This window comes from Stylophora pistillata, chromosome 11 (assembly GCF_964205215.1).
Source record: "Stylophora pistillata chromosome 11, jaStyPist1.2, whole genome shotgun sequence".
Classification (NCBI taxonomy): Eukaryota; Metazoa; Cnidaria; class Anthozoa; order Scleractinia; family Pocilloporidae; genus Stylophora; species Stylophora pistillata.
The window spans coordinates 25,519,647-25,545,062 of record NC_142529.1 but is presented as its reverse complement, the minus strand read 5'-3'; the positions used below and the strand labels follow the sequence as shown (position 1 = coordinate 25,545,062).

The window sequence follows — 25,416 nt, the reverse complement described above, 5'->3', positions numbered from 1 at the left end:
CTTAGCATCCTGGTGGTGTTCTACTGAGGCTAATTAACGGTCATTTAAGTTCCCCTGCTTTGCCCAAAGTAAGGTTGACAGTACTTTAAAACGCTCTTATTTAGTCAAGAAAACTCCCGCCTTCTACAGTGGTTGCTCCTTCACGCTTCCCATGCTTGACACAGTCTCTTTGAGTTCTTATTGGCTTTTCGTGACACCTTTCTTTGTTTGGATTTGCTGTTGTAAATAACTTGGGTTTGATTACAAGAAACCGCTCAATTGGCGCGGAAAGCAGAAAAATCATCACGGCGATAATCAAACCTCACCATCTATTTTGAATTACTACATTTTAAAATTTTCTCTTTAGGTTTGCCTGTTGAAGCACTCATTTAGTCGGAAACACCCTGATTTAATAATTCCTTGGTTCCATATCAACAAAAACAAAAACAAAAAAACAATAACACATTAACAAATGGTCTCCTTGGGGACTGGGCCTCGTTTCCTAGAGGAGCTAAAGGAAGCTGGGCTCTAGAGACTTGAAGGCGCGAAATAAAAATATCAAAGATGGCGTCCAGAGGGTTTCTTGTTGCCGATCACAACATTCGGCCTTCTCGGCGCCCTGTTCGATATGTGGCTTCAAAGCAAACGAAACCGATAAAAAGGAAGAAAAAGAAGCCAGAGTGGGACGTAAGTATTAAAAAATGAATCTGATGGGATCACTTTTTTCACGATGATTGATCGATTTTACGTCAGGTTAATGTTAATTGACACAACTCACTGACTTTACAACTGGCGAAGAACTTATAGTCATTTTTTAACATCTTAGAACACAGTACACGATCTCACAGTACACAAGGCTACAAAAGAGGAGCAGGTAATCAGTGCGATTCGTTGTAAGTTTTTCAAAGCATCAGTAAGTTAGTAATTTGGTATAATATTTGTACCTCAAGAAACCAAACTCATAATTATAATTCACCGGAAGAAAAAAGAGTTTTCTCGCTTTAAGAAAGTGTTATAAACAAATATTAAATACCGGTAAAGAAATTTATTGCTCTTGATCAAAACGAATCTGCTTATAATAACGAAAAAATCGTTAAGCTAGGGGTTAAAAAAGTGACAAAGCGATTATTTTGTTTTCTTATTTTTTAAATGCTTCCCTTCATGTACAACCAAGTGGAAGGGTAAGGCAACCAAGATGCGCTTTCCATACAGCTGATTTTTCTATTATTATTAACATTGCCACTTTGATCGTGAAACTATTTTCATCCAAGCTACTTTTATTATTAACCAGTACACATTAAATTGAAGTTATTTTTATTGATTTTTTAATTATTATTCTCATCATTCTGCTTCTTCGATCATTATTATTGCTGTTATAATTTTTGTGATTATGGTGAATAAAGGATTATTTTATTTAAAAATTATTGTTATTATTATTATTATTATTATTATTATTATTATTATTATTATCATTTTGATCATGATTATTTCCATTATTATCTCTACCTCTTCAAGATTAGGAGACATGAAATTCATCTATCTAAGAATGCAGGCAGTGTACATTTACTTGATAAATCCAAAGACCAAAGCCTTGGTAAGTAGTGGAATCAAAGATTCTAAAAACAGAGCACTGAAAAGCACAGTGATTAGGTCTGGGGCATTGTTTTGAAATTATTAATAATTATGCTATAATTATTATTATGGTAATTATTATTATCTAGTGATTTTTATTATTATTAATTATTTTTATAATTATTATTACCTGGTGATTTTAGCCCAGCAAAGTTTGTAAACTTCTCGCTCTCAGATACAGTCACGCTACCTAGGCAGAAAAAATGTTGTCTGGGAAGATTTTGCAATTACAGAGTGACGTAAATAATGAAATGACTTCCTGACAAAAAACAATAGCATATTTTTTCTCTAGATGCTTTAGTTCTATGGCATTTTTAATATTGATGTATTTTTCAGATTTTACCACCCAAACTCCAAACACAGTTGAAAGACGCAAGCTGGCCATTGTTCAGGAGGTTCTGTATGGTCAAGATAAGGTATTTGAAGAAAGGAAAATGCAAAATAGTGATTTTTCAGGATTAATTAACACCTGAGTTGAAATAAAAAATAAACCAAGTATGAACAAAAGCTGAGGGTGGGAATAAAAAGTGTGAACTACTTTAAAACTGCAAACAATTGAAAATGTATTTTCTTTGGTAGTTTCATGATGTGCTATCAGAATCAGACAAGACAATGTCAGTTGTAAAAGATTTATTTGGTGATGATCCTAAGGTAAGTTAGATGGTGAAAGTTTTGAGGATGGTGATAAGGACAATAAAGAAAAAAAGGTAATGATTATAATAATAATAATAATTAGTACTAATGATAATAAAAATGATTGTTAGAATATTAAAAGCAACTATAAAACCAATTATTTTTATTTTTATAGTAAATTTTTCTTATTATTCTTTTGCATTGAACTTTTGAAGGCTTTGCATTTCCTTTGTCGAGAGACTTAAAGTAAGATATAGACTACCTAAACAGCACATTATAATTTTATTATTCATAGCCATATAATTATGTAGTTTAGGTTAGTGATATTTTTTCTTAAAAGGAGAATTGTAACTTGCAAGATTTTTTTTATTTTTTATACACTTTCATGTTAGATTCAATAAAGGTTATTTCATTGATACTATAAAACCAACACTAATAATAATCTTTATGACAACAAGGTTCTATTTTGATATAATTTGAATTGCAGTCTTACTGTCAGACATGAATTTTTTTTTTTTAATTTTTTTTCATAAATGTTCAAAACAGAAGTATATGGGATTTCCTAACATTACTGCTGCTCCAAGTAATCTTTTCAATGGTAAAGAAAACAGGTAGGTCAACGTTTTTATTTGGATTCTTTTTTAAAATTCATTATTTAATAATTTAAAAAATTTTTGACTCTTGATTGGCTCAGACTTTGGAATATATTGCCAACATTCCATATTAAATAAAATTTGCTTTCCCTTGCCTATTTTCCCAGTTTTCAAATCTGTTTCAATGAAAGAGGTCATTTTCACCAATTAAAGCCTCAAAGTACTAGTAGCTGGAAATGTTGGCTGTTGCCTGTTGCCAACAACCCTTGTAATTTTGTCCATGCAAACTGGAAATACACTGTATCACTTAGGAATATCTGTAGCTTTAAAATGTTACAGCTATCATTAATTTGTGTGTTATGGTAACTTTTGAAGTAATGATTTTTTAGCCCTTTTATGGAGTTCATTCTCATTGCAAAAATCTTTTTGTTAGACTTCCAGTTGGTCCTGTGGCTGAAATGCCTGAAACTCCAACACATCTTTCATTACTGAGTGACTCAATCATGAGAACACCGGCACTAAATGAACTCCCAGATCATGACAAAGAAGGTTTGTGTCTAAAAATTATCATTGATACAACTCAGAAAGGGAAGAATTAAATTTGAGCACAGTGTTAGCACAGGATGAGTTTTCCCGAATTTCTTTTGGAGGGTAGGGAGTGGCTGTACACAGGCTAGGATTTTTTTATCTTATTTTGTATTGTTTCAGAAAATTGGGCTGGCTTGGTCAAGGTTTTGGCTATTACAACGAATCAATGAATCAATGATAGAGTAATTATAATGGTAAAAGGAATCCTAGCCCTTTATATAAGTAGAAGTAATTTCATTTCTGTCTATAGGGAGCTTCAGGGGGATGTGGAAGGAGAGGAACTCTAAAGTGACTCACAAATGGTAGCAAAAATGTTGTTTTGATTTGTGTCGTTACGTGACTGTACTATTATTTTTCAGATGAGGAGCCATCCCCAAAGACACCTCCACCTGACAAAGAAAGGATCACCTTTCAACCTACGCTTGATGTCCAAAGATTCCGCCAATATGTGGCTGAGGAGCAAAGCAAACAAGCAGAACACCCAATGCCAACATGCCTGACAGGAAGCCGAGCAGGTCAAGAGCTGCCACCTGTGAGTAGTACCGATGGACAAGCCACCATTCCTTCAACAGGTGGTGATGAAGATTGTATGCCATTTCAAGAAGGACGTAGCACTGATAAAGTGTCTGCACATGGCAGGGTGCTTGCTGGACATGATTCTAGCAGTCAGCCTCCATCCTTTCTTAGTCAGGAATCATCAAGAACTGTGATTGCAGGCGGGCCTAATTTTATGAAAACAGGTACCACATGAATGGAAGCTCTCCTTTACCTTGTTTTACCCACAGCAGTGGCCAGCATCTTATTTTCTGTACATTATCAAGTGATTAGTTTAGGAGATTAAGGATAAGATTGCAAACTCGTTAATACCACTTAGGGGTTTCATTAAATTAATGTTCTTAACAGAATGGCAATTGGTTTTCACAGGTGGGCAAAACTCATTGAACTGACCTTCTTTATAAGTTAGATAAACTTTCCTCCAGATCATCAAATCAGGTGGGCAAAACCTTCCGCACAACTGGTTAATTTGCCTGGTGCCTGGCCCTTAATGAAACTCCAGACTATTGGAAATGTCTGAAAAACAGAATGGAGAATTTGCATGCTAATGATTTCATGTTGGGAATGGGAGGCAGGGTGGCCCCGTACTGTTCTCCAGTTTTCAAATTCTTAAATAACAATACATTAGGTAAAATGTGAAGGTGTAGTCTGATCGTCCGGGTGAGTGTAGTCCTGAGAAGGACTGTTGTCGGTGGTAGTGACTAGTCACTACCACTGACAACAGTCCTTCTCAGGACTACACTCACCCGGACGATCAGACTACACCTTCACATGTTACCCCAAGGTTCAAGCCATTTACTACATTAGGTAAAGTTTGAATAACCAAAGAACTTGTCTTGCAACCTGTTCAACATTAACTTCAAGCAGTATTGTTCCTCAAAATTTAACAATAATTATTAGAAAGTCTTGTAAAAATAATTTGTTTTATCAATCAATCATTGTTTGATAATCATATATTAAAATAAAAAAAAAAAATAATAATAATAATAATCATCATCATCATATGATTGTCAAGTGTCCATAGGAGAGCCAACATCAAAGGAGGTGATTTCACAACATGTTGGAGACCAACTAACAAGGTACCAGAGTATAACATGATTACTTTTAAAAAAAGATTTTGGGGGAACTTATTTAAAAGGGGGTCTTATTAAGGGGGAAGAGTTAATTCATAGGTTTAATGAATGTGAATTTGTCTTTTCATTAGAAGCGTAGGCTCTGGTTCTCAAGGATCTGGCAAAGTAAAGACAAAAAGTAGTCACAAGCAAGCATCAAATTCGTTTTCTAGTGGTATAAGAAGCCTTGATGACTTAAAGAAGGTGTGGGAATTATTATTATTATTATTATGAATTGATGATTACCAGTAAAATTGATTCCTTCATCTCAAATGAATTACTGTAAACCATGCTACAATTATCAGGGTTCGACACCGACTTTTCAACTTACTAGCCAAGTGGCTAGTGACATGTTAAATGTTACAACAATTTCAGTTTGTTTCTTAGCCAAACTGGTCAGTGGAATTAAAAACTACCAGCCAAAACTGAATTTCTACTAGTCTGTGGCTAATTGGCTATCGTTAGTGTCGAGCCCTGATTATAATAGTTATGTTGGTTTTAAATAAATGCATTGTAGCCTTTGAAACTCTAGTGGTAGGCCTTGCTTCCATTCCTTAGCCCTTGTTATTTTAATTGTTACTCAGAAAATGTTAGGACTAGATTTTGATGTGATATGTACTTACAGTTGTCTTTGACTGTGTTTTCAAAAGATGGTGGAAGACCTGGAAGGTGAAGTAGCTAGATATGAATATGAAACAGGGCGCCAACAAACTAAGTTGCCTTCCCCATCCTCCACCGGCAGCTTTAGTGGTTATACTGCATCGCTTATAGCTACTGTCACCAAGTTGATGGGTTACTTGAAAGAGGTACATTACTATTGCTGTGGTTGATTGCCAACTCTTGGTTTAGTGTACTCTCATGTTGGTATTCACATCTGCTTTTAATTAACCTGACGTACCATATTATATCATTGTTATATCAGTAGCAGCACCCATGGGCAATATGAAGCAAATCTTGTGTTCTGATTGGCTACCCTATCCTGCTCGGCTTTACCTAACTTTGATCGTACACATGAAAAACATTGATTTTGTACTGAGTTTGTAATTCTTGGACAAGAATTACAAAGAACTTGGCCAATATCCAGCCATCTTGACCTCATGCATGGTCACTAAGTAACGCAAATTTATTTTACTATTTTTTAATATTTGATTTCAAGAGTGAAGTTCAAAGAAAAGCAGATATGGTTATGAGAGAGCAAGTGCTGCAGGGATTTGAAGAACAGAGAGCTTTGGTTGATGCTCTGACTAATGTGAGTTTGAAGTATTGCTGACAGTAAATTTTCCAAATCGTTAATCAGTCCAGCAACCATAGCAACCTGTCAAATTGGAGTTTTTGCTTTTGGAAGGATACCAGCTTCATCATATTGTCATTAAAAAAAGAAGTTGCAGTCTTAACTCCAAAACATAACAGGAACAGACAAGTAATGCAAGGAATTATTTACAAGTTAAGTGCAGGTAATGCTGCAATGTATGCACAATGAGCAACACTGTAGTTATTTCTGACCCACAAAACACAAAACTATTAATCAATGATATTTCCCACTGCCAATAAGTAAATTTATGTGACATATGTGTATTTATACTTTCTCTTAGGATATTCTCCACACCCAAGAACAAAACCTAGCTTTGCAAAATGAACTGTTAGAATATAAGAAAAATACAGATGAGCACCTGCAATACTTGAAGGTAAAAGGAAACAATAAGTTCTAGAAAAGATGAAGTTAACACAGAGTGTAAATAGACACCAATAACCATCACACCGGGAAAACACCTTCAAAAAATTCTGGAGAGGAAGGGCCAGGCACAATGGACTTGAATCTCATCCAGAATTTGTTGCTTCACTCTGTCATTCCAGGCAAGGCTCCTGCAATGACCCGACATATGATTAAACAAATTTGTGAAAGTTAGGTTACCTTGTACCGAAAGAAAGTTTGTAATGAGAGAATCACATTTCAAGAGTCCTTTTCCTTTTCTTTTTCTAGAGAGAATTGTTTGCTGTTCTAAGAAGTTATGAGTATCAAGCACTCTCCAACAGTATAAACACCTTGTACAGCTTGAACCCTGTGGCTCTGAAGCAAGGTGGTACCGATGCCTTGAATTCAATGCGTGATGAAGATCATAATTTGGAATATTTACCTGGTGCTCCAGTTGGCCAAGCACATGAGAAGGGGGAGAAAAAAAGTGTTGGACATGACAAACGCCGAGGAGTTTTTACAGACACCAGAGATGGACCTTCTTTCATACCTCTTGCTACACCAGCAGATCATGATGTACCACAGCATTCCACTACAGAGAGCAATTCTGCAACATCTCAACAAGAAGCCAAAGTATTCAGTCAAGCCGTAGATGGCAGAGGCCCATTAAAGGCTACCACCTGGATTTCCTCTGAGAATTCCTTATCACAACATCATCCAGTGGCTCCTATGGTTTCTTCTCAATCTGAAAATGAGCTCATTCCAGCATATCAAAATTCTGGATCATCTAAAGTTACTTTTGGGATTCCAGGTCACAGTGAGATAAGCTCTAACATTGTCATGTACCCACCAAGTCAAGTTACCTTCACTCATGCTGGAAGGAGAGAAGGATCATCATCAAGGCCTATAGCTGGCATCTCCAGTGAGCCCAATGTTGCCCCAGTTAACCTGCCACCCCAAGCTAGTACTTCCTCTAGAGTACCTACAGGATTTTCCATGAATCCTTCACATAATCCTCAGAAACATCCACAAAGGCAGCCCACCATTGACCATGCTATGGAACCAAGGCCTATTGGTGCACAAGTGTACAAAGCTCAAGGTCACCCAAAATTGGTTCGAGAACTGCAGCCTGAAATTTCCGAAGGCATGGAAGCAAGGCCTGAAGACCCACAAGGCTTTTCAGTGCAAGATAATTCACCGGCAAGGCATGGACTGCAGCCTGCAATTGCTAATGCTATGGAACCAAGGCCTGGTGACCCACAAGGGTTTTCAGCACAAAGTCATCCTCAAGCAAAACAAGGACTGCATCCAGCATTTGGCAATGCCATGAAACCTGGACCAGCTCGTCCACCAGCATTTTCAGGACAAGGAAATTCGCAAGTTCAAGGACCAACTGGTCAAAGAGCAACTGTCAGTGCTGTGGGACTATTGCCTGATGGTCCACAAGGGTCTCTAGTTAGACCTCAGGATGGTTCTCTAATATTTTCCCAGGCAGCACCCTCTGGACCAGCAGTGACTTCCACTCAAACTGTGAGTGTTTTGCACCATCAACATCAGCCTCATCAGCAAGGCCACAGCCAACCAAACACTAAAGCAGAACGTATATCAAAACCTAAAGGTTTTGCAGCAGTTTCTAGGAATACAGTTTGTGGACTTCCTGCCAATCATCAGCTTAGGGAACGGCTTCAGAACATGGCTAACAGGCAGAAGGGTGTGACAGCCAGACATAGTGACCAGGATAGTGGAAATGTGCAGGATTTGGAAGGTACAATGAATAGAAACAAGCACATAAAGTTGTCTCGTTGATTGTATTTAGTCCATCATTCTAAAAGAATAATTAGAGTAACATGTATAATAATTTAGTTGTTGGCATGAAATCTGTAAATAAAAAGTGGACATGCAGTGATGTTTGGGCCCACCTCTCTCACTGATGCCCTGATGTGAATTTCTTTACCTAGCACAAGTAGTCAACCTAAAAGTTATCAAATGTTATGTTAGGCTTAATATGAAAATGGAACAAACAAACATGGCATCAAATGCTACAAGAAATTCAATGTTTTGTAGCATTTTATGCCATGTTTGTTTGTTCCATTTTCATATTAAGCCTAACAAGGAATTCTAAGGATGAAACTTTTAATTAGCTTATCAATTGTGAACATTTCATGATTTCCAGACTGAGTGTTCTTTTTTTATTTCCCAGGTCAACATCCACGTCCAACATCTCCCCATGTGCACTTCCAAGAGCCTCCAGTTGCTGGGAATGGACAACAGAGTGTTGAACCCGGACAGGAACAAATTTCTCCTCCATTGTCACCCATTCCACATAGGAATCCAACTGTCAAGAGATCCACAGCTCCCCCTGACAAAAGAGTTGTCATTAACCTACCAAATGCCTGGTCTGATGTCTCATCAACAATTTCCCTGTGAAATCAAAGCTTTACACATTGTTACAAGACTCTTGCACATAAAAATCATGTGGTCATCATGTCAAAACATCGTTTCATTTTGTTACTTAACTTACTTTCACCCTTACACTCCTAGAAGTGGTCAACAATTGACTTCCTCGTACAGTATCGTTTAAAGACACCTTAAAGCGCAAACAATGAAAACTGTTGATTTTTATGACAGAGTACCCTGCGAGCTGAGCCTCTTTAATCTGTCCTTGAATTGAAAAAGGAAAAAGGCTCTGCCAACATCCTGTTGTTGCTCGTTTGAACATGCGTGGCAGTTGCCTAGAAACTGAACCTTTTCCAGGCCCCCTTGAACTATTGTGGGCGCAGATTTGGTCATATGTGTACATGAAAAACAAAGGTGTGCGCACCAAAACCGGTTTGACTGGAGGCAAAACCGGCTCGAGTAGCACGGAGTTTTGGGCTTTCGGCATTTCAAAGCAACAACAGGTTGTTGGCAGAGCCTTTTCCCTTGGAGGGTTAAAAAGAAAAGAAGAAAAGGCTCTGCTCACAGGGTAATGACAGAGATGCACTCTGCTCTTCCATCTACATGAATAGGTGCTTAACCCAAGTAACCTCAAAAAAGTAAAATTAAAATCTAGTGTGACTTAATAAAATACTGAGACTGGCAGGCAGGCCTTTTACAGCCATTTCAGTTTGAGAGAATACTATTATGTACGTATTCCAAGATGTAAAGAGTGTGTTTCAGTCCACAAGAAGGTCTTCTTTATTTGCATGCTGGAAAGTGTGTTGGAGAGAGGTTTACCAGAGACTACCATCTCTTGCAACCCTAATAGTGAGGGCCCATTTGCAGTCTTGAGTGTGTTTTAGGTCCCTTTTTGCTATCCGTGTTAATTTTCAAAAAATTACCCAAATCAGTACCAAATAAAAGAAATATTTTGGCCATTTCATTTACATTTAACTGTACTCATCCACTGACTGCAGAAAATTATTACTTTTCCCTGGCTTTTCAAGCTTTTATACCAAGGGTTTGTGAATAAAGGAAAGTTCCAATGTCAGATTGTTGCCACCCAGCTTAGAGTTAATGGAATGGATAAACACCAGTAGATGAGACCTGAAAAAGGAGTCTTAGTGCCTTCAAGTTAGGAATTTACATTAATGTATGTGTCTGTTTTTCATAAAGAAATAATTAAGAAAAGGTTCCAGAGTATCCATCAAGCACATTGTGTTTTACATTGTGGTAAAATTTGAACCTCTTACTAACTGAGGCTTTTTCTGTCCTGTAAGTAAAAGTTTTTCCCGCTCAGATTTATGGATCAAGCACAAAAATGCATGGGCTATAAATCCAGGTGCAAAAAACGATGTTCCTAAACTTACAACACATATTGAGAAAATGAGGTTAGTAAGATATTTGTAATATCCCAGGATTCCAATTGACCAATTATAGTAAATGTATTGAGAGATAAAACATTTTTTTTGTCACATCCCATCACCTAACCCATGCATTTGAGGTCTCACTCATTGAAATCCTTCCCAAACCACAAATCTCAAAGAACCACATTTAATGAAACAAAACAAATGATTGTAGACCACAATTTTAATGGACTTTGAGAAAAAATAGTCTTTTTAAAATTAATACACATGATTGTTGCAAATATCTTATTTATTTCCCTTTGCCTTTCTTTCCTTTCTTTTTCTTCGCAGTTGCTCCAGCTCCCTGCTGCTGGTTTGTATTATCACTTTGTGAAGACTTGCTTTGACGACTTTTCAACTTAGGGATCATTTCACCAAGAAATAGAAATAATGCTTTCCCTGTGAAAGCAAAAACAGAACATTTGCAACATGTTTTAAAAGGGAAATTTAAGGAATTTACTCTACAACTTAGAAAATTGTAAGCTCTGGAAATAAAAATTTCAGGAACCTTAAGGTATTTTGAAGAAGTCTATTTCTTTAACTGAAGCACAATCTAACTTTGAACAGCAGAAAAAAAAATACTTTTGTTGTGTACTTTGTGGTTTTCTTGTACTGCATTAAACTATGTAAATATTATGTAAACATTAATCTTCTATAGATTGATGAAGGCTAAGCAAAAATCAACATGAACCAGTCCCATTCTTCTACATGATATAACTTTGGAATATGGAATGAACACTTTTGCTTCAATTTTCTGATACCTCATTCAACAAAAAACAATTGAAATATATATGTACAGTGAAATGAAGGAAAGTGAACATGAAACCAATAATGATACAGTACTTCTGCATTTTAACACTGTCATGTAGTTAACACTCAGATTATTGACTTACTTGATTGGAATTTTTCATTCACAAAGCTTTCATCACTATTTTTTAGTTGAACTCTTACTCTGCCTTTACATAGGGCATCTTTAGCACTGTCTTTAGGATAAAATTTGCTCTGGAAAAAAAGAGATATTTCAAAAATCTATTAACCCTATCACTTCCAAGATTTCATTGTTTATTCTCCTTACTGTCTGTTATACAGTTCTTATGATCTTAGGTAGGAGAATTTGGTATTGGATCAACTGTTGTTCCCTAATTGATATATATATATATATATATTTAGTATATACACACTCAGTGATCTTGACGTTTCAAGCAATCTGATTGGTTTGCTATCTCGGGCTAATCAAAAATATACACCTCCGAGCGAGTGGATAATGTGAAAACAAAATGACAGGCATAAACTCGTGTTTCGCTAAAGTTTCAGAAGCAGAAACTGCCTTTAAATGGCTTCCTTTTAAATTTGTCGGGATCACTTCGTGTGTATATACTAAAACAATTATTCTTTTCAATCTTGTTGAATAGTGGCTTTTGGGAATATTTACCTTGCCGCTTCGCGGCTTGGTAAATATTTAGCCACTATTCACCTCGATTTCAAAAAGGTCCGGCCCCGGCCGGACCAACACTCAAGGTCTTAAAATAATTGAGAAGAATTTGCTACCTTTCTATAACATCAAGAAATGGTTAGATATTCTAGTCTTCTCGGATAGGGACGAATAAATGGAGGTCCTGTCTCCTGCAGGGTTGGGGCAGGAGACATTAATTTCCCACACACGAGATTACTGTGTGATGGATGTCCTCCCCTGGGGTGGGATGGGTGGGTTAGGACAGCAGGTTCACATCAGCTCTTACAGCTGCCAATTAATCAACCTGCTTAAACAAATAAATGAACTTCAACTTCAATAATTGTTAAATATATCTTATTATTAAAAACTGGATCATTGGATAATGCAGTTCAAGACTTTTTATTGGTTTAGCCATTAAGGTATATGAGCCAATATACCATAATCTACAAACATGGTAAGCGTACGTGTCACATTAAAATTAAAAGGGAGCGAAAAAATTTATTAAAATGTGATCATTTAATTTAACGTTTCTAATAAAACAATTAGTCCACTCGTGCTTGTTGGATATGAGATGATTATAGCCAACTTGGCGCTACACGCCTCGTTGGCTATCTATTATCTCATATCCAACACATGCTCATGGAATAATTGTTCATTAGACATTTTTAACATTTTCTATTACATTGCTCACTTTGTTTCCGAGATATCTAGCACCTCAAAAAAAAGAGAGAGAAGAACTTTACAGGTTAAAAACAAAATAAAAAGATTTACAATATTTACCTCTACTTCACAGTTAAGTCCTTGACTCTGGCATACATCTCTTATTTCATAAACTGTTGGATTGTCGGCAGCCTTAGGAATACAAATTAAAACCGACAAAAACGTACGTACATTTTTAGCTTTCATGAATTTTAGCAGTGATACTAGATCCATAATATATAACCATGATCGTCATACCTACGTTAGATTCACATCAAGATCTACCAGAAAAAACATCTTTAGAGTTCACAAATGAATTCTCAAAGCTTTCAGGAAGGATTTTACATCAAGCTTTTAATTTTATGTACCTTTTCTTTAGGAACACGTCGTCCTTGTTGAACTGTTCTTCTGCTATTCAAATAAGCTGGGTAAACCACGATCCATCTGAAATATGACCAACACACAGCTTTAAAAAACATTAATCTTAGCTGAAAAAATAGAAATGAGAGGCGAATGAAGATGAAGGATGGTAAATTAAAGCTTTTACCGATCTTTGGAAGCTGGATCAGTACTCAAATGCGCCATGTTGAATTAAACGATTGTTCCGCTGGTCAGATAAACTGTGGAACATATTTGAGCCCGCATGCAATTTTGGCATAAGTTAGCGTTTTTCAGTAGTACCAAAACCGTTGGAGTAAAAAACCAAAATGTTATGTTATTAGTTGGAATTTTCTCTCGTATGGAATATTTTTTCTTGACGTTTGAGGGTAGATCTGCAACTGCCTAACAGTTTTTCTATCGTGGATGTCATGCAAATCGCTAGAAAGTTCCTTGGGGCTGCACTGTTGTGATCCCTTGGCAAAAGCGCGCCAGATATGGCCATGATTGAGACAGTCCGTCAGAGACAGAAGAACTCCGTTGACTTCGCATCTTGCTACGATAATCTGTGTGCTTTGCAGAACTCTTGTCCTCTGGGATCAATCACTGCGAACCTAGATGAACTCATCATTGATTGCAATGCCGATCGGATCCGCCATTCGGACTGGACGCCGATCTTGAACGCGCTAAAGATCAACAAGACTTTAAAAAGTGTCGCATTCAGGAGTTATTGGCAGCAAACGCTTTATCCAGATGAAGGTATGCAATATTGAACTTGATGCGACAGTACACATTGTTTAATTCTAACACTCAGCGCTTTAACAGTACTGAATTATTCCGAGATATACCCAGGTGTTCAAATGGGTACCGGCGAATTTAATGCTAGTGGGTAACCCTGCGATGGACTAGCATCTCATCCAGGGGGGTAGAAATATTCCTAGTCATTTCATACTATGGGAACTGGAGTTAAGTGCTGGCCTGATGGGCCACTTGCCTCGTAAAAAGACTTAGCCTTTTACAACATCAGATACCAACAGATACCAATCACCTACCAGGAATCTGAAACCTGGAGACGCCTGGTTTTTGATCATGTCCTCCGAGTCTAGAGGTCTGGGTTAGAGACTTAGCCGGGTCATTGTGTAGCCTGCTTGTAAGTGATAGTTTGTGTTTTCGAGTGTGAAACTTAGTGCGGCGAATATTCAGTTGCCATATTGGATTGGTGGATTTAGATCTCGCATAATTGACAAAGTGAGGGGGAGGAATGAAGGGGAGAAAAAAAAAAACTAGTTTTTCTCTCCTTTGCCCTCCCCCCTCCCTTTGTCACTTATCACAAATCTTCCACCTGTCCAATATGGCAACTGAAAACTCACCGTACCGTATCTTGCGCTTGAAAACATATACCACTGTCTACAAGCAGGCTACAGCAGCTATAGTTGTTGTGTTGTGTTCTTTGGCAAGTCACTTTACTCTCACAGAATGTTTTTCCATGCAGGAGTATTATAGGTACTGAAGTATTGTCAGGGAAGCCTGATGAAATATTGGGGGGTTACCCTGGGACAAACTAGCATCCCATCCAGGGGAGAGTAGTACCAGTAATATTATACCCCCCCGTTGCTTCATGTTATGGAAACAGGGATAGGGTTTGCATGGATGAAAAAATTGGCTCAAGCACTTTTTTTTTAGCCTTCCCTCTCTCATGCCACACACCCTTAGTAAATATAATAATAATAATACTAATAATAATAATAATAATAATAATTTATCAATATATAGTGCACTTTTTACAGGCAATGATCAAAAGCACATTACACTTTTGATTAAATTAAAAGTTGACTTAAACATGTCAAACTGAGAATAGAACTGAATATAAAATTGCTCACCGATAAAATGTTTTAAAAAGATAAGTCCTAACATGTGCCTTAAAACTGTTCACATAAGTAATCGCACGAAGTTCTTTTGGAAATATCTCTTGCTTTGACCAGCTGTGTGGAGCTATTGCTAAATAACAGAGCAACTTTTTCAGTATTCATGATCAGTATTAGAAAAGTACATACATTATGAATTTATCCAACTTTATTTTCTGAATGGTCATTATACATTCAAGCCTGGAGAATTTTTCAAATACTATGAAGATTCTCTGGCTAAACTTCCATTACCTGAGCCATTTTATTTTTTTTTTAATAACTTGGATATATCAACAAAGTTGAAGTGGTAAATTGGCCACCGTAACGATTACAAAAGCTGACATTTCGAGCATTAGCCCTTCGTCGGAGCGAATAGTAATGGTTTTTGTAATTGCTTTTGTAATCGTTACGGTGGCCAATTTACCACTTCAACTTTGTTGATATATCCAAGTTATTTCATTACTCTCACCGACGCAGCCCCAAACAGTTTCTTTCAAAACTATCAGCCTTTATTTATTTTTTTTTAGACAAGGAGAATATTATCCTCTCTCTGACTCTTTACACTGTCCTCCTGCTACAAATTTACTTGATGAAAATGCAGTATAAACTTGTGGAAAGTCACTCGTTGCATAAATTATCTTAATCTCTTATTCAATCAGAAGTAACAGAGCAACGTTTACAAGCACTGAGGAAGAAAGCACCTGCAATCCGCAGCAAGGATATCACATACAGGGTCTGCAGGTACGGTAGTTATAAACTATCCAGCTTCCCCCCTTTTGAAGTCTGAAAATTGTTTTTTTTTTTTTCATTACTTTATAAGAAAGAATATATTCATTTGCTGGGCCATAACAGCCATTACTTTCCTCCTGCTGCTTTCATAGTGGTGCCCGGTAACTAGATCTCTACTTAACAATTATTTGCCGAAGGCAAGGTGAATATTGCCGAGTAATCCCTGAGATGAAGTCAATTATTCACCGAACCTGAGGCAAATAATTGTTTTAGTATAATTTTTTCTTTTTTTATTAATTTGTATTTTTTTAATCATATAGTAGATATTGTAAAGCACTATGAAGTAGTCGACTTAGCGCTATATAAATGCGTGATATTATTATTATTAGTTTTAGCATTATTATTATTTCAGAGCTGAACAACAGAGAAATTTCTAAACTCATACCATTTTAGTAACATTTATTAACATTTTATTTTAACATTTTTATATAAACCTTGTGGAGCAGTTTATATAGCATCATGTAAGGAGCCGCTCGACCAATCAGATTGCTGGAAACTCCTTGCTCAGCTCTGAAATTATACTAAAAGAGAATACAAATTCCCACTTATCATTAACCTTTGAACTCCTATGATCTGATTGTTAACTCTCCCCTCTGGTTGCTACACATTTCCTTGTTAATTAATGACAAGAACTTGATGTTAGATCAAGAGAACAACTTCTACCTGATAAGTTTGTGTGTTCTCGTTACCTGTTTACTGGATAATGTATGGATATTACACGGAGAAGTTTCATGTCAATCACTTCTGGTAGTTAAAGAGTTTAAAGAGATCCGAGCTTTAGCTTTTCCTGTGTATCAATTTACCATTAAAAAAGCAACTCTTCAAAACAACTTTACAGTATTCTCCAATTTTACTCCCCTATTGCATCAACTTAACTGGTTGTCAGTGAACCAGACACTACAACTTAGAGATACAGTTATGGCCTATAAGTGTGCCAATAACTTAGCACCCAACTACTTATGTAACAAGTTACAAAAACACACCACCATACATGATCGAGCCTCGCAGCATAGCAACAAACTTCAGATCCCTTTTTATAAGTCCGCGAACAGTCAACGAACCTTTGCCTTTAGAGCAGTTTCACTATTAAATTCCCTGAGTAGTGACCTAGTGAACTTGCCTTCAGTAAAGTCACTGAAACATCCTATGAAGGACTCCCTTAGAGGGGCACATTAATAGTCTTTGTATGATACCCATTGGACATATGTATATATAATATATCTTTCATTTTTAGTACCCTATTTTAAGTTCATTTAGGATTGTAAATTGTCTACAATAATTGTAAATAGTTGCTGAAAAGCCTGTACAGGAATAATTATTAAAGTTCATTCATTCATTTTAAGGGTTGGTAATTTTAAAGCAAGCTCAGTGATCTACTATTATTTTTTTTTCTTGAACTGCAGTTAGCATATCTAAACCACTTCTTTTTGGAGGTGTTTAAGTTATATCCATTATGTAATTTGTTGACTTATTTTCACATTCTTAGTTTCACTTAGTCTATTAATAAACAATTACATTATTAAAACACTATTCTTACTATGAATTTTGCAGGGCAGTTAAAGAGTGTTTAGCTGTTACAGAGAATCTGACTTCTTTGAATTTTGAAGGAATTCCGCTGAGAGAAAGAGACCTGACATGCCTGGCAAAGGTATGATTTGCAATAGTTGAGAAAACAAAAAAAACAAAGTATTTCAAGGGGATTTCAGCTCTTGCAGGCCATTATTACTGCTTCACTCTCGGCATAGACTGTATGGATCTTGCTAGTTGAAAAAATTATAGAAAACTGTGAAACCCAGCTTGCTCAGTGCATGGTAACAAGGTGATAAAGCTCTAAATAATTTTCCTGATTAACACTGGTGTTAGAATAATTTTTAGAGATAGTGTCTGATTATAGGCAACAATGTCTGATTAAGACACAAACTCTGATTTTAGACACTAGATAGTAGAAAGTACTGATCGTAAACTCATGTTTGATTTTAAACACTAGTGTCTGATTTCAGACACTTACTGTCCGATTTTAGACACTAGTTCTGATATTAGAGATAAATGGCTGATTTTAGATGCTATTGATGTAGACTGGACACTGCTGTCCAATTTTGGACACTTGTGTCCGATTTAGACGAAAAAATCATACAATGGTATAATTATGTATGTGAGAAGGGGCCTGTTAGACAGGAGTATAAGTCTTAGAACATTTCATTTCTCTACCAATTGAGCTAACCGCCTCCCGGTTAGCTCAATATTATTGGTAGAGCGCCGGACTGTTGTGCGGGAGGTTGTGAGTTCGAATACGGCCGGACCAACACTCAGGGTCTTTAAATAACGGAGAAGAAAGTGCTGCCTTTGTAGTAATATCTGCAAATGGTTAGACTTTCTAGTCTTCGCGGATAGGGACGATAAATGGAGGTCCCGTCTCACAAGCCCTTGTATGTGATAAAAAAATTTGTGGGACGTTAAAGAACCCACACAATGTTCGAAAAGAGCAGGGCACGTAGTGCCCGGTGTTGTGGTCTATCTTTGTGTAGTGTCTATCAAATTGATGGGGGGTACTGCGCCTTTGAATATTGTATAGAAAGGGCGCAATATAAATAAGGAATTCATTCATAAGGAATTCATTCATTCATTCGTTATTAATTAGAACTTTTTGATTCCTTCTTTTTGTCAAATTTTTTTCACCAAAATTGAAATATTTTTTCTTCCAAGGGTATTGCAAAGAACAAAACTCTACAGCATATGTCCTTGGAGTTCTGCCAAATCGGTGACAGTGGCGTTGAAAGTGAGTAGTCGTTAATACTTATACATTAATTTTGTTGAGAAATCGTCAAAAATAGCGAAGTTTATACCAGTCAGGTACTAGTCTATTATTTGTCCAATAAGATGACAAAATGTTTTACTAAAATACAAAAACTGTATCAAATTGAATCTCGACTTTTTCCTTTGCAGTCCTTTGCAATGCAATAAAAAACAACACGTCCGTAATAACTGTGAACTTCTCTGGCTGCAGTCTCACTTGGAAAGGAGCAGACACTTTGGCTAAAGTGATAAAGGTGTGGCAAATTATTTTTCTTTTATTTAGTAAGTCAGGGCTCAAATTTCGATTCGAACGTCTTGATCCACGACTCGAAACTCGCCTCTTACGACTCGTCACTTATCTCGAAACTCGACTCGCACGACTCGATACTCGACCTGGACGTCTCGAAACTTGCCTCCTACGACTCGATGCTTTCCTCAAACATCTCAAAACTTGCATCGTATGACGCGATACTTGTCTCGAACGCTCAAAACTTGACTCGCACGACTCGATACTCGACTCGAAACTCGACTCGCACGTCTCGACACTCGACTCGAATCTCGAGGTTATCTAGAATCGAGGATCGAGTTTTGAAGGACTGTGAACTTGCTATTTAGCGTTACTTTATTAATACACAGCACCAAGCCACTAGACGCCACAGTGTAGCATGGCAAGACAGCCTGCGGTATCGCCGTCCAGATCTCGACAGAATGCCAGGACTTCGGCGAATAACAATTTGTAAAAATCCATTGATTAACGATCGAGGAGCTGAGTTGATTGCTGAGGCACTCAAAGATGACCTCTGGGTTAAAGGTTAGTTCTGAAAAATTGCTCTCTGATTGCAATACATTGTGTGAACAGTCCCGTTCGTTTGGTACGAAACTTACATAAAGCGTTTTTTTGTCCTTGGAGTTATAATCAGCTCGGAGCAGAGAGCAAAGGGAGATTCGTAGAATACGACAAATATATGTGTATATTTATAGAATGTACAGTCTGTGAGGTTTTTTTGTTCGATTCCATCCTTCATAAGGTTTTGAGTTACTGATTTTTATTATCATGATTATAAGTTTTCATCGCCGTAAATTTTCCTCCAAAGCGCTGGATATGCAGCAGTGTGGCATTTCAACAGAGGGCGCAATGTCCTTCCAGCCGGTCTTGAAGTTTAATTCCACCATTTGCGTGTTGGATCTCAGACTAAACCCATTGATCGGTAAGTGCAATTTACGAGTGTAAAATCTCAAATTAGTCCCCTTCTCCACAAACGAGAGCCACCTTCCGTCAATAACCCCCCCCCCCGGCCGTCCCCGTCTCTTCCCCCCCCCATTCATTTTCCGCACCTCTTTTGCTCATTCTACTTACTTATTCTATAGAACGCGAAGTTTTTGGATCGTTGATGGAGCAACTGATGATCAATTCTGGAGAAAGCCAATTGGAAGTAAGTCTGGTTAATGAAGCTGTTATGAACATCCGTTTGGCCTTATTTAAGACTTGGCCGGGAGTGGGTTTTAGACGAAGCAGTTCCCTCGGGAGGAAGTCTGTATAGGGGCGTAAGGTATGTTACCAGGGAAGAAGGGGTAGGGGGGTTTGGTATCTCCCACTGTTCAGCGAGCCGTGATTATATTCGTCGTCCGTAGAGGGAAAAAAATACTGAAACTGCGAGGAGTTTGATTTGTTCAGCGGCCATCACCATCATTTCGCTAACTGTTATGTTGTTTCTTTAAAGTATCCTTGGTTAGTGATAAGAGAGCCAAAACCAGGAAGAATACGTCCGCAGAAACGAAAGAGCACGGCTACACAGCAAGGGATGCGCGGAGGAAGGTAAGTGTCGAAAGTGGTTTGTTATCGTTATTGTTATATGGACTTTGCTGGAATTGAACTCCTCTGAAATTCTCCTTGTTATCTACGTATGAGGGCCGAGCGGAATGGGGTGAGCGGGGCCGAAAAAACCGTATTGCCTCGCGAGTGGCGAGCTGAAGGAAGAAAGCAAGTAAGGGCGACGGTCATGTGATCAAATATATATTGACCGAGTTTGTTCGGGCCGGTCAGATTACTGGGTATGAACAGGGCGCAGCTCAGTTCAGGTTTAAAGATGGCTCAAATTGTTTCACGAGGGAGAGAGTTTGATTCATCTCTGTGGCTTCTCACTCCTTTGCTGTTAAATAGGAATGGTGTTTTGAGGAGTGCTGTTGTCGTATCAAAGAAGTCTTCTGGTTTCATTCCTTGGAGAACAGCGGCTAGAGTTGGAAAGAACAGGTAATGAGTATTGTCGTGTGTCTCACCATTTAGTCACTTCCGATGCGGTTCGCGCCATTTCGACTGCATACTTCTAAGACTTCTTCGGGCGAAAAGGTCAGCTGATCACTTGAGACTCTATGAAGCATGGTGCTTTGCTGCGATAGGTTGGTTTTGGATCGCTATGATTGGCGCATTCCGATCTTTGGCATTTTTTTTTTTTTTTTTTTTTTTTGTAGCGTTTTTTTCCCCGTCAGTCTGCTTTCACATAATTTCTCTGTTGTGCAGTCTGGTCATGTCTTGATCAGGGGCTGCCATACCTCTGGGAGTTCTAGTCCACCGTCTCTTTTGACGTTTGTGAGGCGAATTCTTATGCGATACGAGGGCCGCGAACGAGTTCGGTTATCAGCTTGCCTTTTGGGATCTTGGATTGTCTGGATTTGCCATGACGGAAAAATAGCGCTCGCGAAGTTTTGCAAAATTCTTAAACCCGAATGTTTTCGTTCCCTTTCCTTCTGACAGGCATAAACTTGGACGACAAAATACACAAGACGGTTCGTCAGTTAAGAAAAAGAAGGTCAGTTCAATGTCGAATGAATCTTTGCAACTGTTCAAATTACCTATTTCGATCCGCGCAGTGCGTCTTGCGGTATGCACTGCAAATACTGAGTACATGTAAAATTGGTAAAATTGGACATCGTTCATTGAATGTTTCAAGATTTGCGTCTCCTTTGGTTGTTAGTGCTCTTAGTTTGATAGTTTTCCTTCCCTTTCTGTTTTCTTAATTTTTACCTTAGGAACGTCTGGGAAACAAAAGAAAAATCACTGACCTAATCGTAGGAAACCAATACTTCTTTTTGGCGCGCTTGCGATGAAAGCTGACTTACTTAACTTTAATAATAAAATGTAGCTTGAAAAGACAATGAAAGAAGAAGCATAAACACTCTGACCTTATATCAACACAAAAATATAAGGAAAAGCACCTTAGTTCTCTTTCCTTGCCTTTTTTTCCTTAGTGTTCTCTGTCTGCATAGTAGGCCCGCGCTAATAACACAGGAGACGAGCGCCAAGGAGAAGACGCGCGTGACTTCTCGCTTGTTTGTCCACGCTTGTTTGTTACACAGGCTGCTTATATTTTTCTTCTGTTTTTCATCAGGTGAAGTCTTCTGTAAACAGACCTCGGGCCACAAGTTCACCATTACCAGCGTGTGAAGGAGATGACCTTCCATCGCGCCGAACGAGTACCATTGGTGAGACTGGACTGACATCGTCAATTGATATTTACCGGCCTCTGTCTTTTGTTCAGTTTTGTCTTGTTTTGTTTTGTGTCTTTGTTTACGTAAAAAGTTTCAGTTGTGTTGTGAGAGGAGTCTGGAACGAAATTATTTCAAACAAGGCTACTGGTGGTGCCCAGTCTTCTCCGTTTTCCACTCTTATTCATCTCGTGTAACCACTAGAACCATCTTTTCTTGGAATCTGATGTGGATGGGGATGGGGGAAATGCAAGTAATCTAAACATTTAGAGAAATTTGTAGCGCAAATTGCGTGTCCAGAGAACCATGAGAGCCACCCTTCGCCCATTTCTTTTTTCGTATAATTATGTTTTATATATATATTTTAAAAATGCTGCTTATGTTTCTGCATTTTCAGATTCCTCTGTTGATAATCGAGAAAAATTAAAGGACATGCAGGTACAGTTTTCTTATGTCACAATTTGGTACTCTGTGATTTCCATGGTTCGTTCTCGATTACCAGTAGGTTATAGATATTTGGCGTATTTAAATAGTGGATACTTACCGCTATTGAAATTTTTCTCTAGAACAATTAGTATAGTGGCCTCTTTTTGTATTTTCCTTTTTTCCCCCTTTTTTGTTGGCTCTTTCATTCAATTTTGCTTCGTTCGGTTCCTTGTCGGTTGACTCGTTCTTCAGTTGGTCGGTCGATTGTTCGTTGCCTTTCGTTCTTTGTTCGTTCGTTCCGTCGTCGGTCGATCCGTTCTTCGGTTGTTGGGTTTGTTCGTTGACGTTCGTTCTTTGTTCATTCAATCCGTTCAATCCGTTAGTTGGTCGTTTGTCATAATCCATCCTTCGGCTTGTTCGTTCGATAATTTTTCAAAGCGCCTTCGTTTCCTCTTTCTATCGAGTCTTGTTTTTTCTCCCTTTCCTTTCAAACATCATTCTATTTATGGTGACCAGTCTATTCACATCAAATGTAACTTTACTTTCTCTCAAACATGGCCACCCATCAGCTAGAGATGGAACTTCTCAAACGCCGACTTGAAGACGAAAGTCGAGCACGTGCGACAGCCGACTCAAGAATACTCGAAGTAAGTTATTCAGGCAACGTTAATATAAATCTTAAGTTTTGGGCCTTTACCCATTGACTCCTTAGAGCGACTAACATCTAATTTCTCCTTACGATATCACCCCTGAATCAAACATTTTAGCCACGAGAATAAAGGAAATGATCACTAACTGTAAAAGCTCTGGATTGTTAATCGAATTTTCAGCACCGTAGGATTTGTATAGAGAACAGTATGGAGAATATGCATACTAATATTTAGGTGTAAAGGACTATAAGCTTTGACTATATTTCCTTATGTGCTGACCATTCAACTAAGGTGCATTCGATCGTTCTGATTAAAAGTGAAGACGTGCGATCGCATTACTTGTCTTGATATATCTGGTTTTATCAATTGAGTCGATAATGTACATTGGCCACTGTAGAAAGCTGATGTTTCGAGCATTAGCCCTTCGATTGACTCTGACGTTCCCTCACCGACACAGCACCACAGTTTCTTAAGAAACGTACCCACTTCATTGCGGATATATCTATTGGGCATGTTGACGCATTTTTCCGTCCTGCACGTTTTCTGTCTCGTTTTAGTTGCAAGTCGAGAACAGAAGACTACAGCAAGAAATACGACTGTTGAAGACACAGCAAACAGTAAGTAACACTTTGTCCTTTTAGAAATTTCATCTAACTCGATTTAATACCCTAATCAGGTTCGTTGCAAGTAAACCCAGCTTTAACTTTGTTGTTGTTATTGTTGTTGTTGTTTGTCGTTTGTATGCAGTTACCACCAGCGCGTCCAGTATCTGTGAATGGCATGTTCTTGAACACAGTCCCCGAGAAACAAAAGCTCAGAGGTAAGTGCATGTGTTACCTTTATTGTTCTGTAACAGAGCTATATAACATCTGCGCATCTCATGACGTTGCATTTGTATCCAAAGCGATGTTGGGAGTGAATTTAAAGTGGTGGCGATCGTCGAAAAAAAAAGAAAACGAAAATTGTCCTTTACCGTATATATCCTCTTAAATGTTATTCAGTACGCTAACTCAATAATTTTCTCCAAAGGTCGCCATGCTCATTGCAAAACCTGCACAAAATGTGTTGTTGCGATCGAACTGGAACAGTATACGGCAAAATTTCGGCAAGAGTTCAAGGTTTAAAACTGTGGTATTCAGTGGTTATTTTATGCCCCCGTTGAAGGACGGTCTGTTGCTAAATCTTTAGCTTAACTCTTTACGTATATCATAGCCAGGGCAAAAAAAAAAAAAAACCGTCCGGTCGTCAGTTTTTCTGAAATTCCGCCATTGCCCTATTACATTCGTTAGCCCGCGTGAACTCGTGACATGTGTAAGAATATTTTACAGCTTTGTCCCCCTCTGTTAAACTGTCTGTCTGTGTGCATGTTTCTCTACCTGCCTTTATGTCTTTCTGACTGATTATCTGGCTGGCCGACGGCCTCTTTGCAATGTTACTGGCTGACTGTCTGTCTGCCCTGTCTATATGAAGGAGCGAAAACCATTCTTGAAGACGACCGCGTACTGGAAAGCATCGAAGCGTCTTTCAGACAATTCCATGGTTTTTTGGATCTGCTAAAAGGATCCAAGTAGGTGCTTGTTGTAATCAGCCTTGTTTATTTGTTGTGATGAGATTTGTGTTCGAAGAGCGGGCACAGGAAGGCCCCCAGAACTCGAACTACTGTGGGAAATAAAATGAAAAAAATAATCCTAGATGTCGAATTTACTTAGAACTCCGTTAAGGAAAATCGCTCTAAGTTCGAGTTGATTGTAGTTGAATCAGCGAAGTTCTATCATAATTGCATGTTTGGATATGACCTCCTTTTTTCCTCTTTAAGGTTCAGTGATCTGGCGCATGTTCTTGGAGAGAACAGCCGCTTACCTGAGCTTGACAATGGCCTCTCACCAATAACAGAAGAGTCCTCTGGTACTATAAGATGACAATTGGCTAAAAATAACAGGTCAAATTGGCCCATGTGAAATGGTTTTCTAAATTTATCTTCATGCTTAACGTCTCTATCGGCAATGCTGTGTAGACATTGAAACAGTTACCTCACAGTTAATTTGCCTTTTGAAGTTTATTTCGTGTTTTTAAATACACGATACAAAGGTACCAGACCATTTCTCTTTTTTAACCAGTAAAAATGTATTCCATATGTTTTACTGTTAATTTATCCATTTTGTATTTCATTCCGTTTATCAAGCCAATATCATTAAACTATATGTTTTTAGCAGTTTATCTTGCTGCAACTCT

At 37.9% G+C, this 25,416-nt stretch overlaps 3 protein-coding genes across 4 annotated transcripts; 2 read left to right on the top strand and 1 right to left on the bottom strand.

Annotated features, from left to right (window-relative positions):
• Positions 1–503: 503 nt before the first annotated feature.
• Positions 504–10,146, top strand: LOC111336760 (uncharacterized). 2 transcript variants are annotated; one of them, XM_022942908.2, is made up of 15 exons: positions 504–666; positions 806–853; positions 1,495–1,573; positions 1,948–2,027; positions 2,191–2,262; positions 2,791–2,855; positions 3,271–3,386; positions 3,785–4,165; positions 4,996–5,059; positions 5,185–5,296; positions 5,743–5,898; positions 6,249–6,341; positions 6,685–6,777; positions 7,074–8,550; positions 8,986–10,146. In XM_022942908.2, exons 1-15 carry the CDS (start codon positions 544–546, stop codon positions 9,210–9,212), a joined length of 3,186 nt encoding a protein of 1,061 aa, XP_022798643.2. In that variant the 5' UTR covers positions 504–543; the 3' UTR covers positions 9,213–10,146. The 2 variants fall into 2 exon arrangements, with proteins under 2 accessions (XP_022798643.2, XP_022798644.2); XM_022942909.2 differs by having other exon boundaries at positions 511–666; positions 1,500–1,573.
• Positions 10,147–10,775: 629 nt separating this feature from the next.
• Positions 10,776–13,382, bottom strand: LOC111336761 (signal recognition particle 19 kDa protein). The gene is made up of 5 exons (XM_088738076.1): positions 13,309–13,382; positions 13,130–13,205; positions 12,843–12,914; positions 11,503–11,611; positions 10,776–11,008 (listed from the first exon to the last, which is right to left on the bottom strand). The coding sequence occupies exons 1-5, from the start codon at positions 13,344–13,346 to the stop codon at positions 10,860–10,862; spliced, it is 444 nt and encodes a 147-aa protein (XP_088594202.1). The 5' UTR covers positions 13,347–13,382; the 3' UTR covers positions 10,776–10,859.
• A 40-nt stretch (positions 13,383–13,422) lies between these two features.
• On the top strand, positions 13,423–25,401 carry LOC111336737 (centrosomal protein of 78 kDa). The gene is made up of 18 exons (XM_088738075.1): positions 13,423–13,898; positions 15,703–15,784; positions 17,384–17,480; positions 18,536–18,608; positions 18,776–18,879; positions 19,262–19,436; positions 19,720–19,833; positions 19,994–20,058; positions 20,347–20,441; positions 20,787–20,876; positions 21,378–21,432; positions 22,012–22,105; positions 22,506–22,546; positions 23,104–23,181; positions 23,742–23,801; positions 23,932–24,004; positions 24,655–24,751; positions 25,001–25,401. The coding sequence occupies exons 1-18, from the start codon at positions 13,637–13,639 to the stop codon at positions 25,101–25,103; spliced, it is 1,758 nt and encodes a 585-aa protein (XP_088594201.1). The 5' UTR covers positions 13,423–13,636; the 3' UTR covers positions 25,104–25,401.
• Positions 25,402–25,416: the final 15 nt, after the last annotated feature.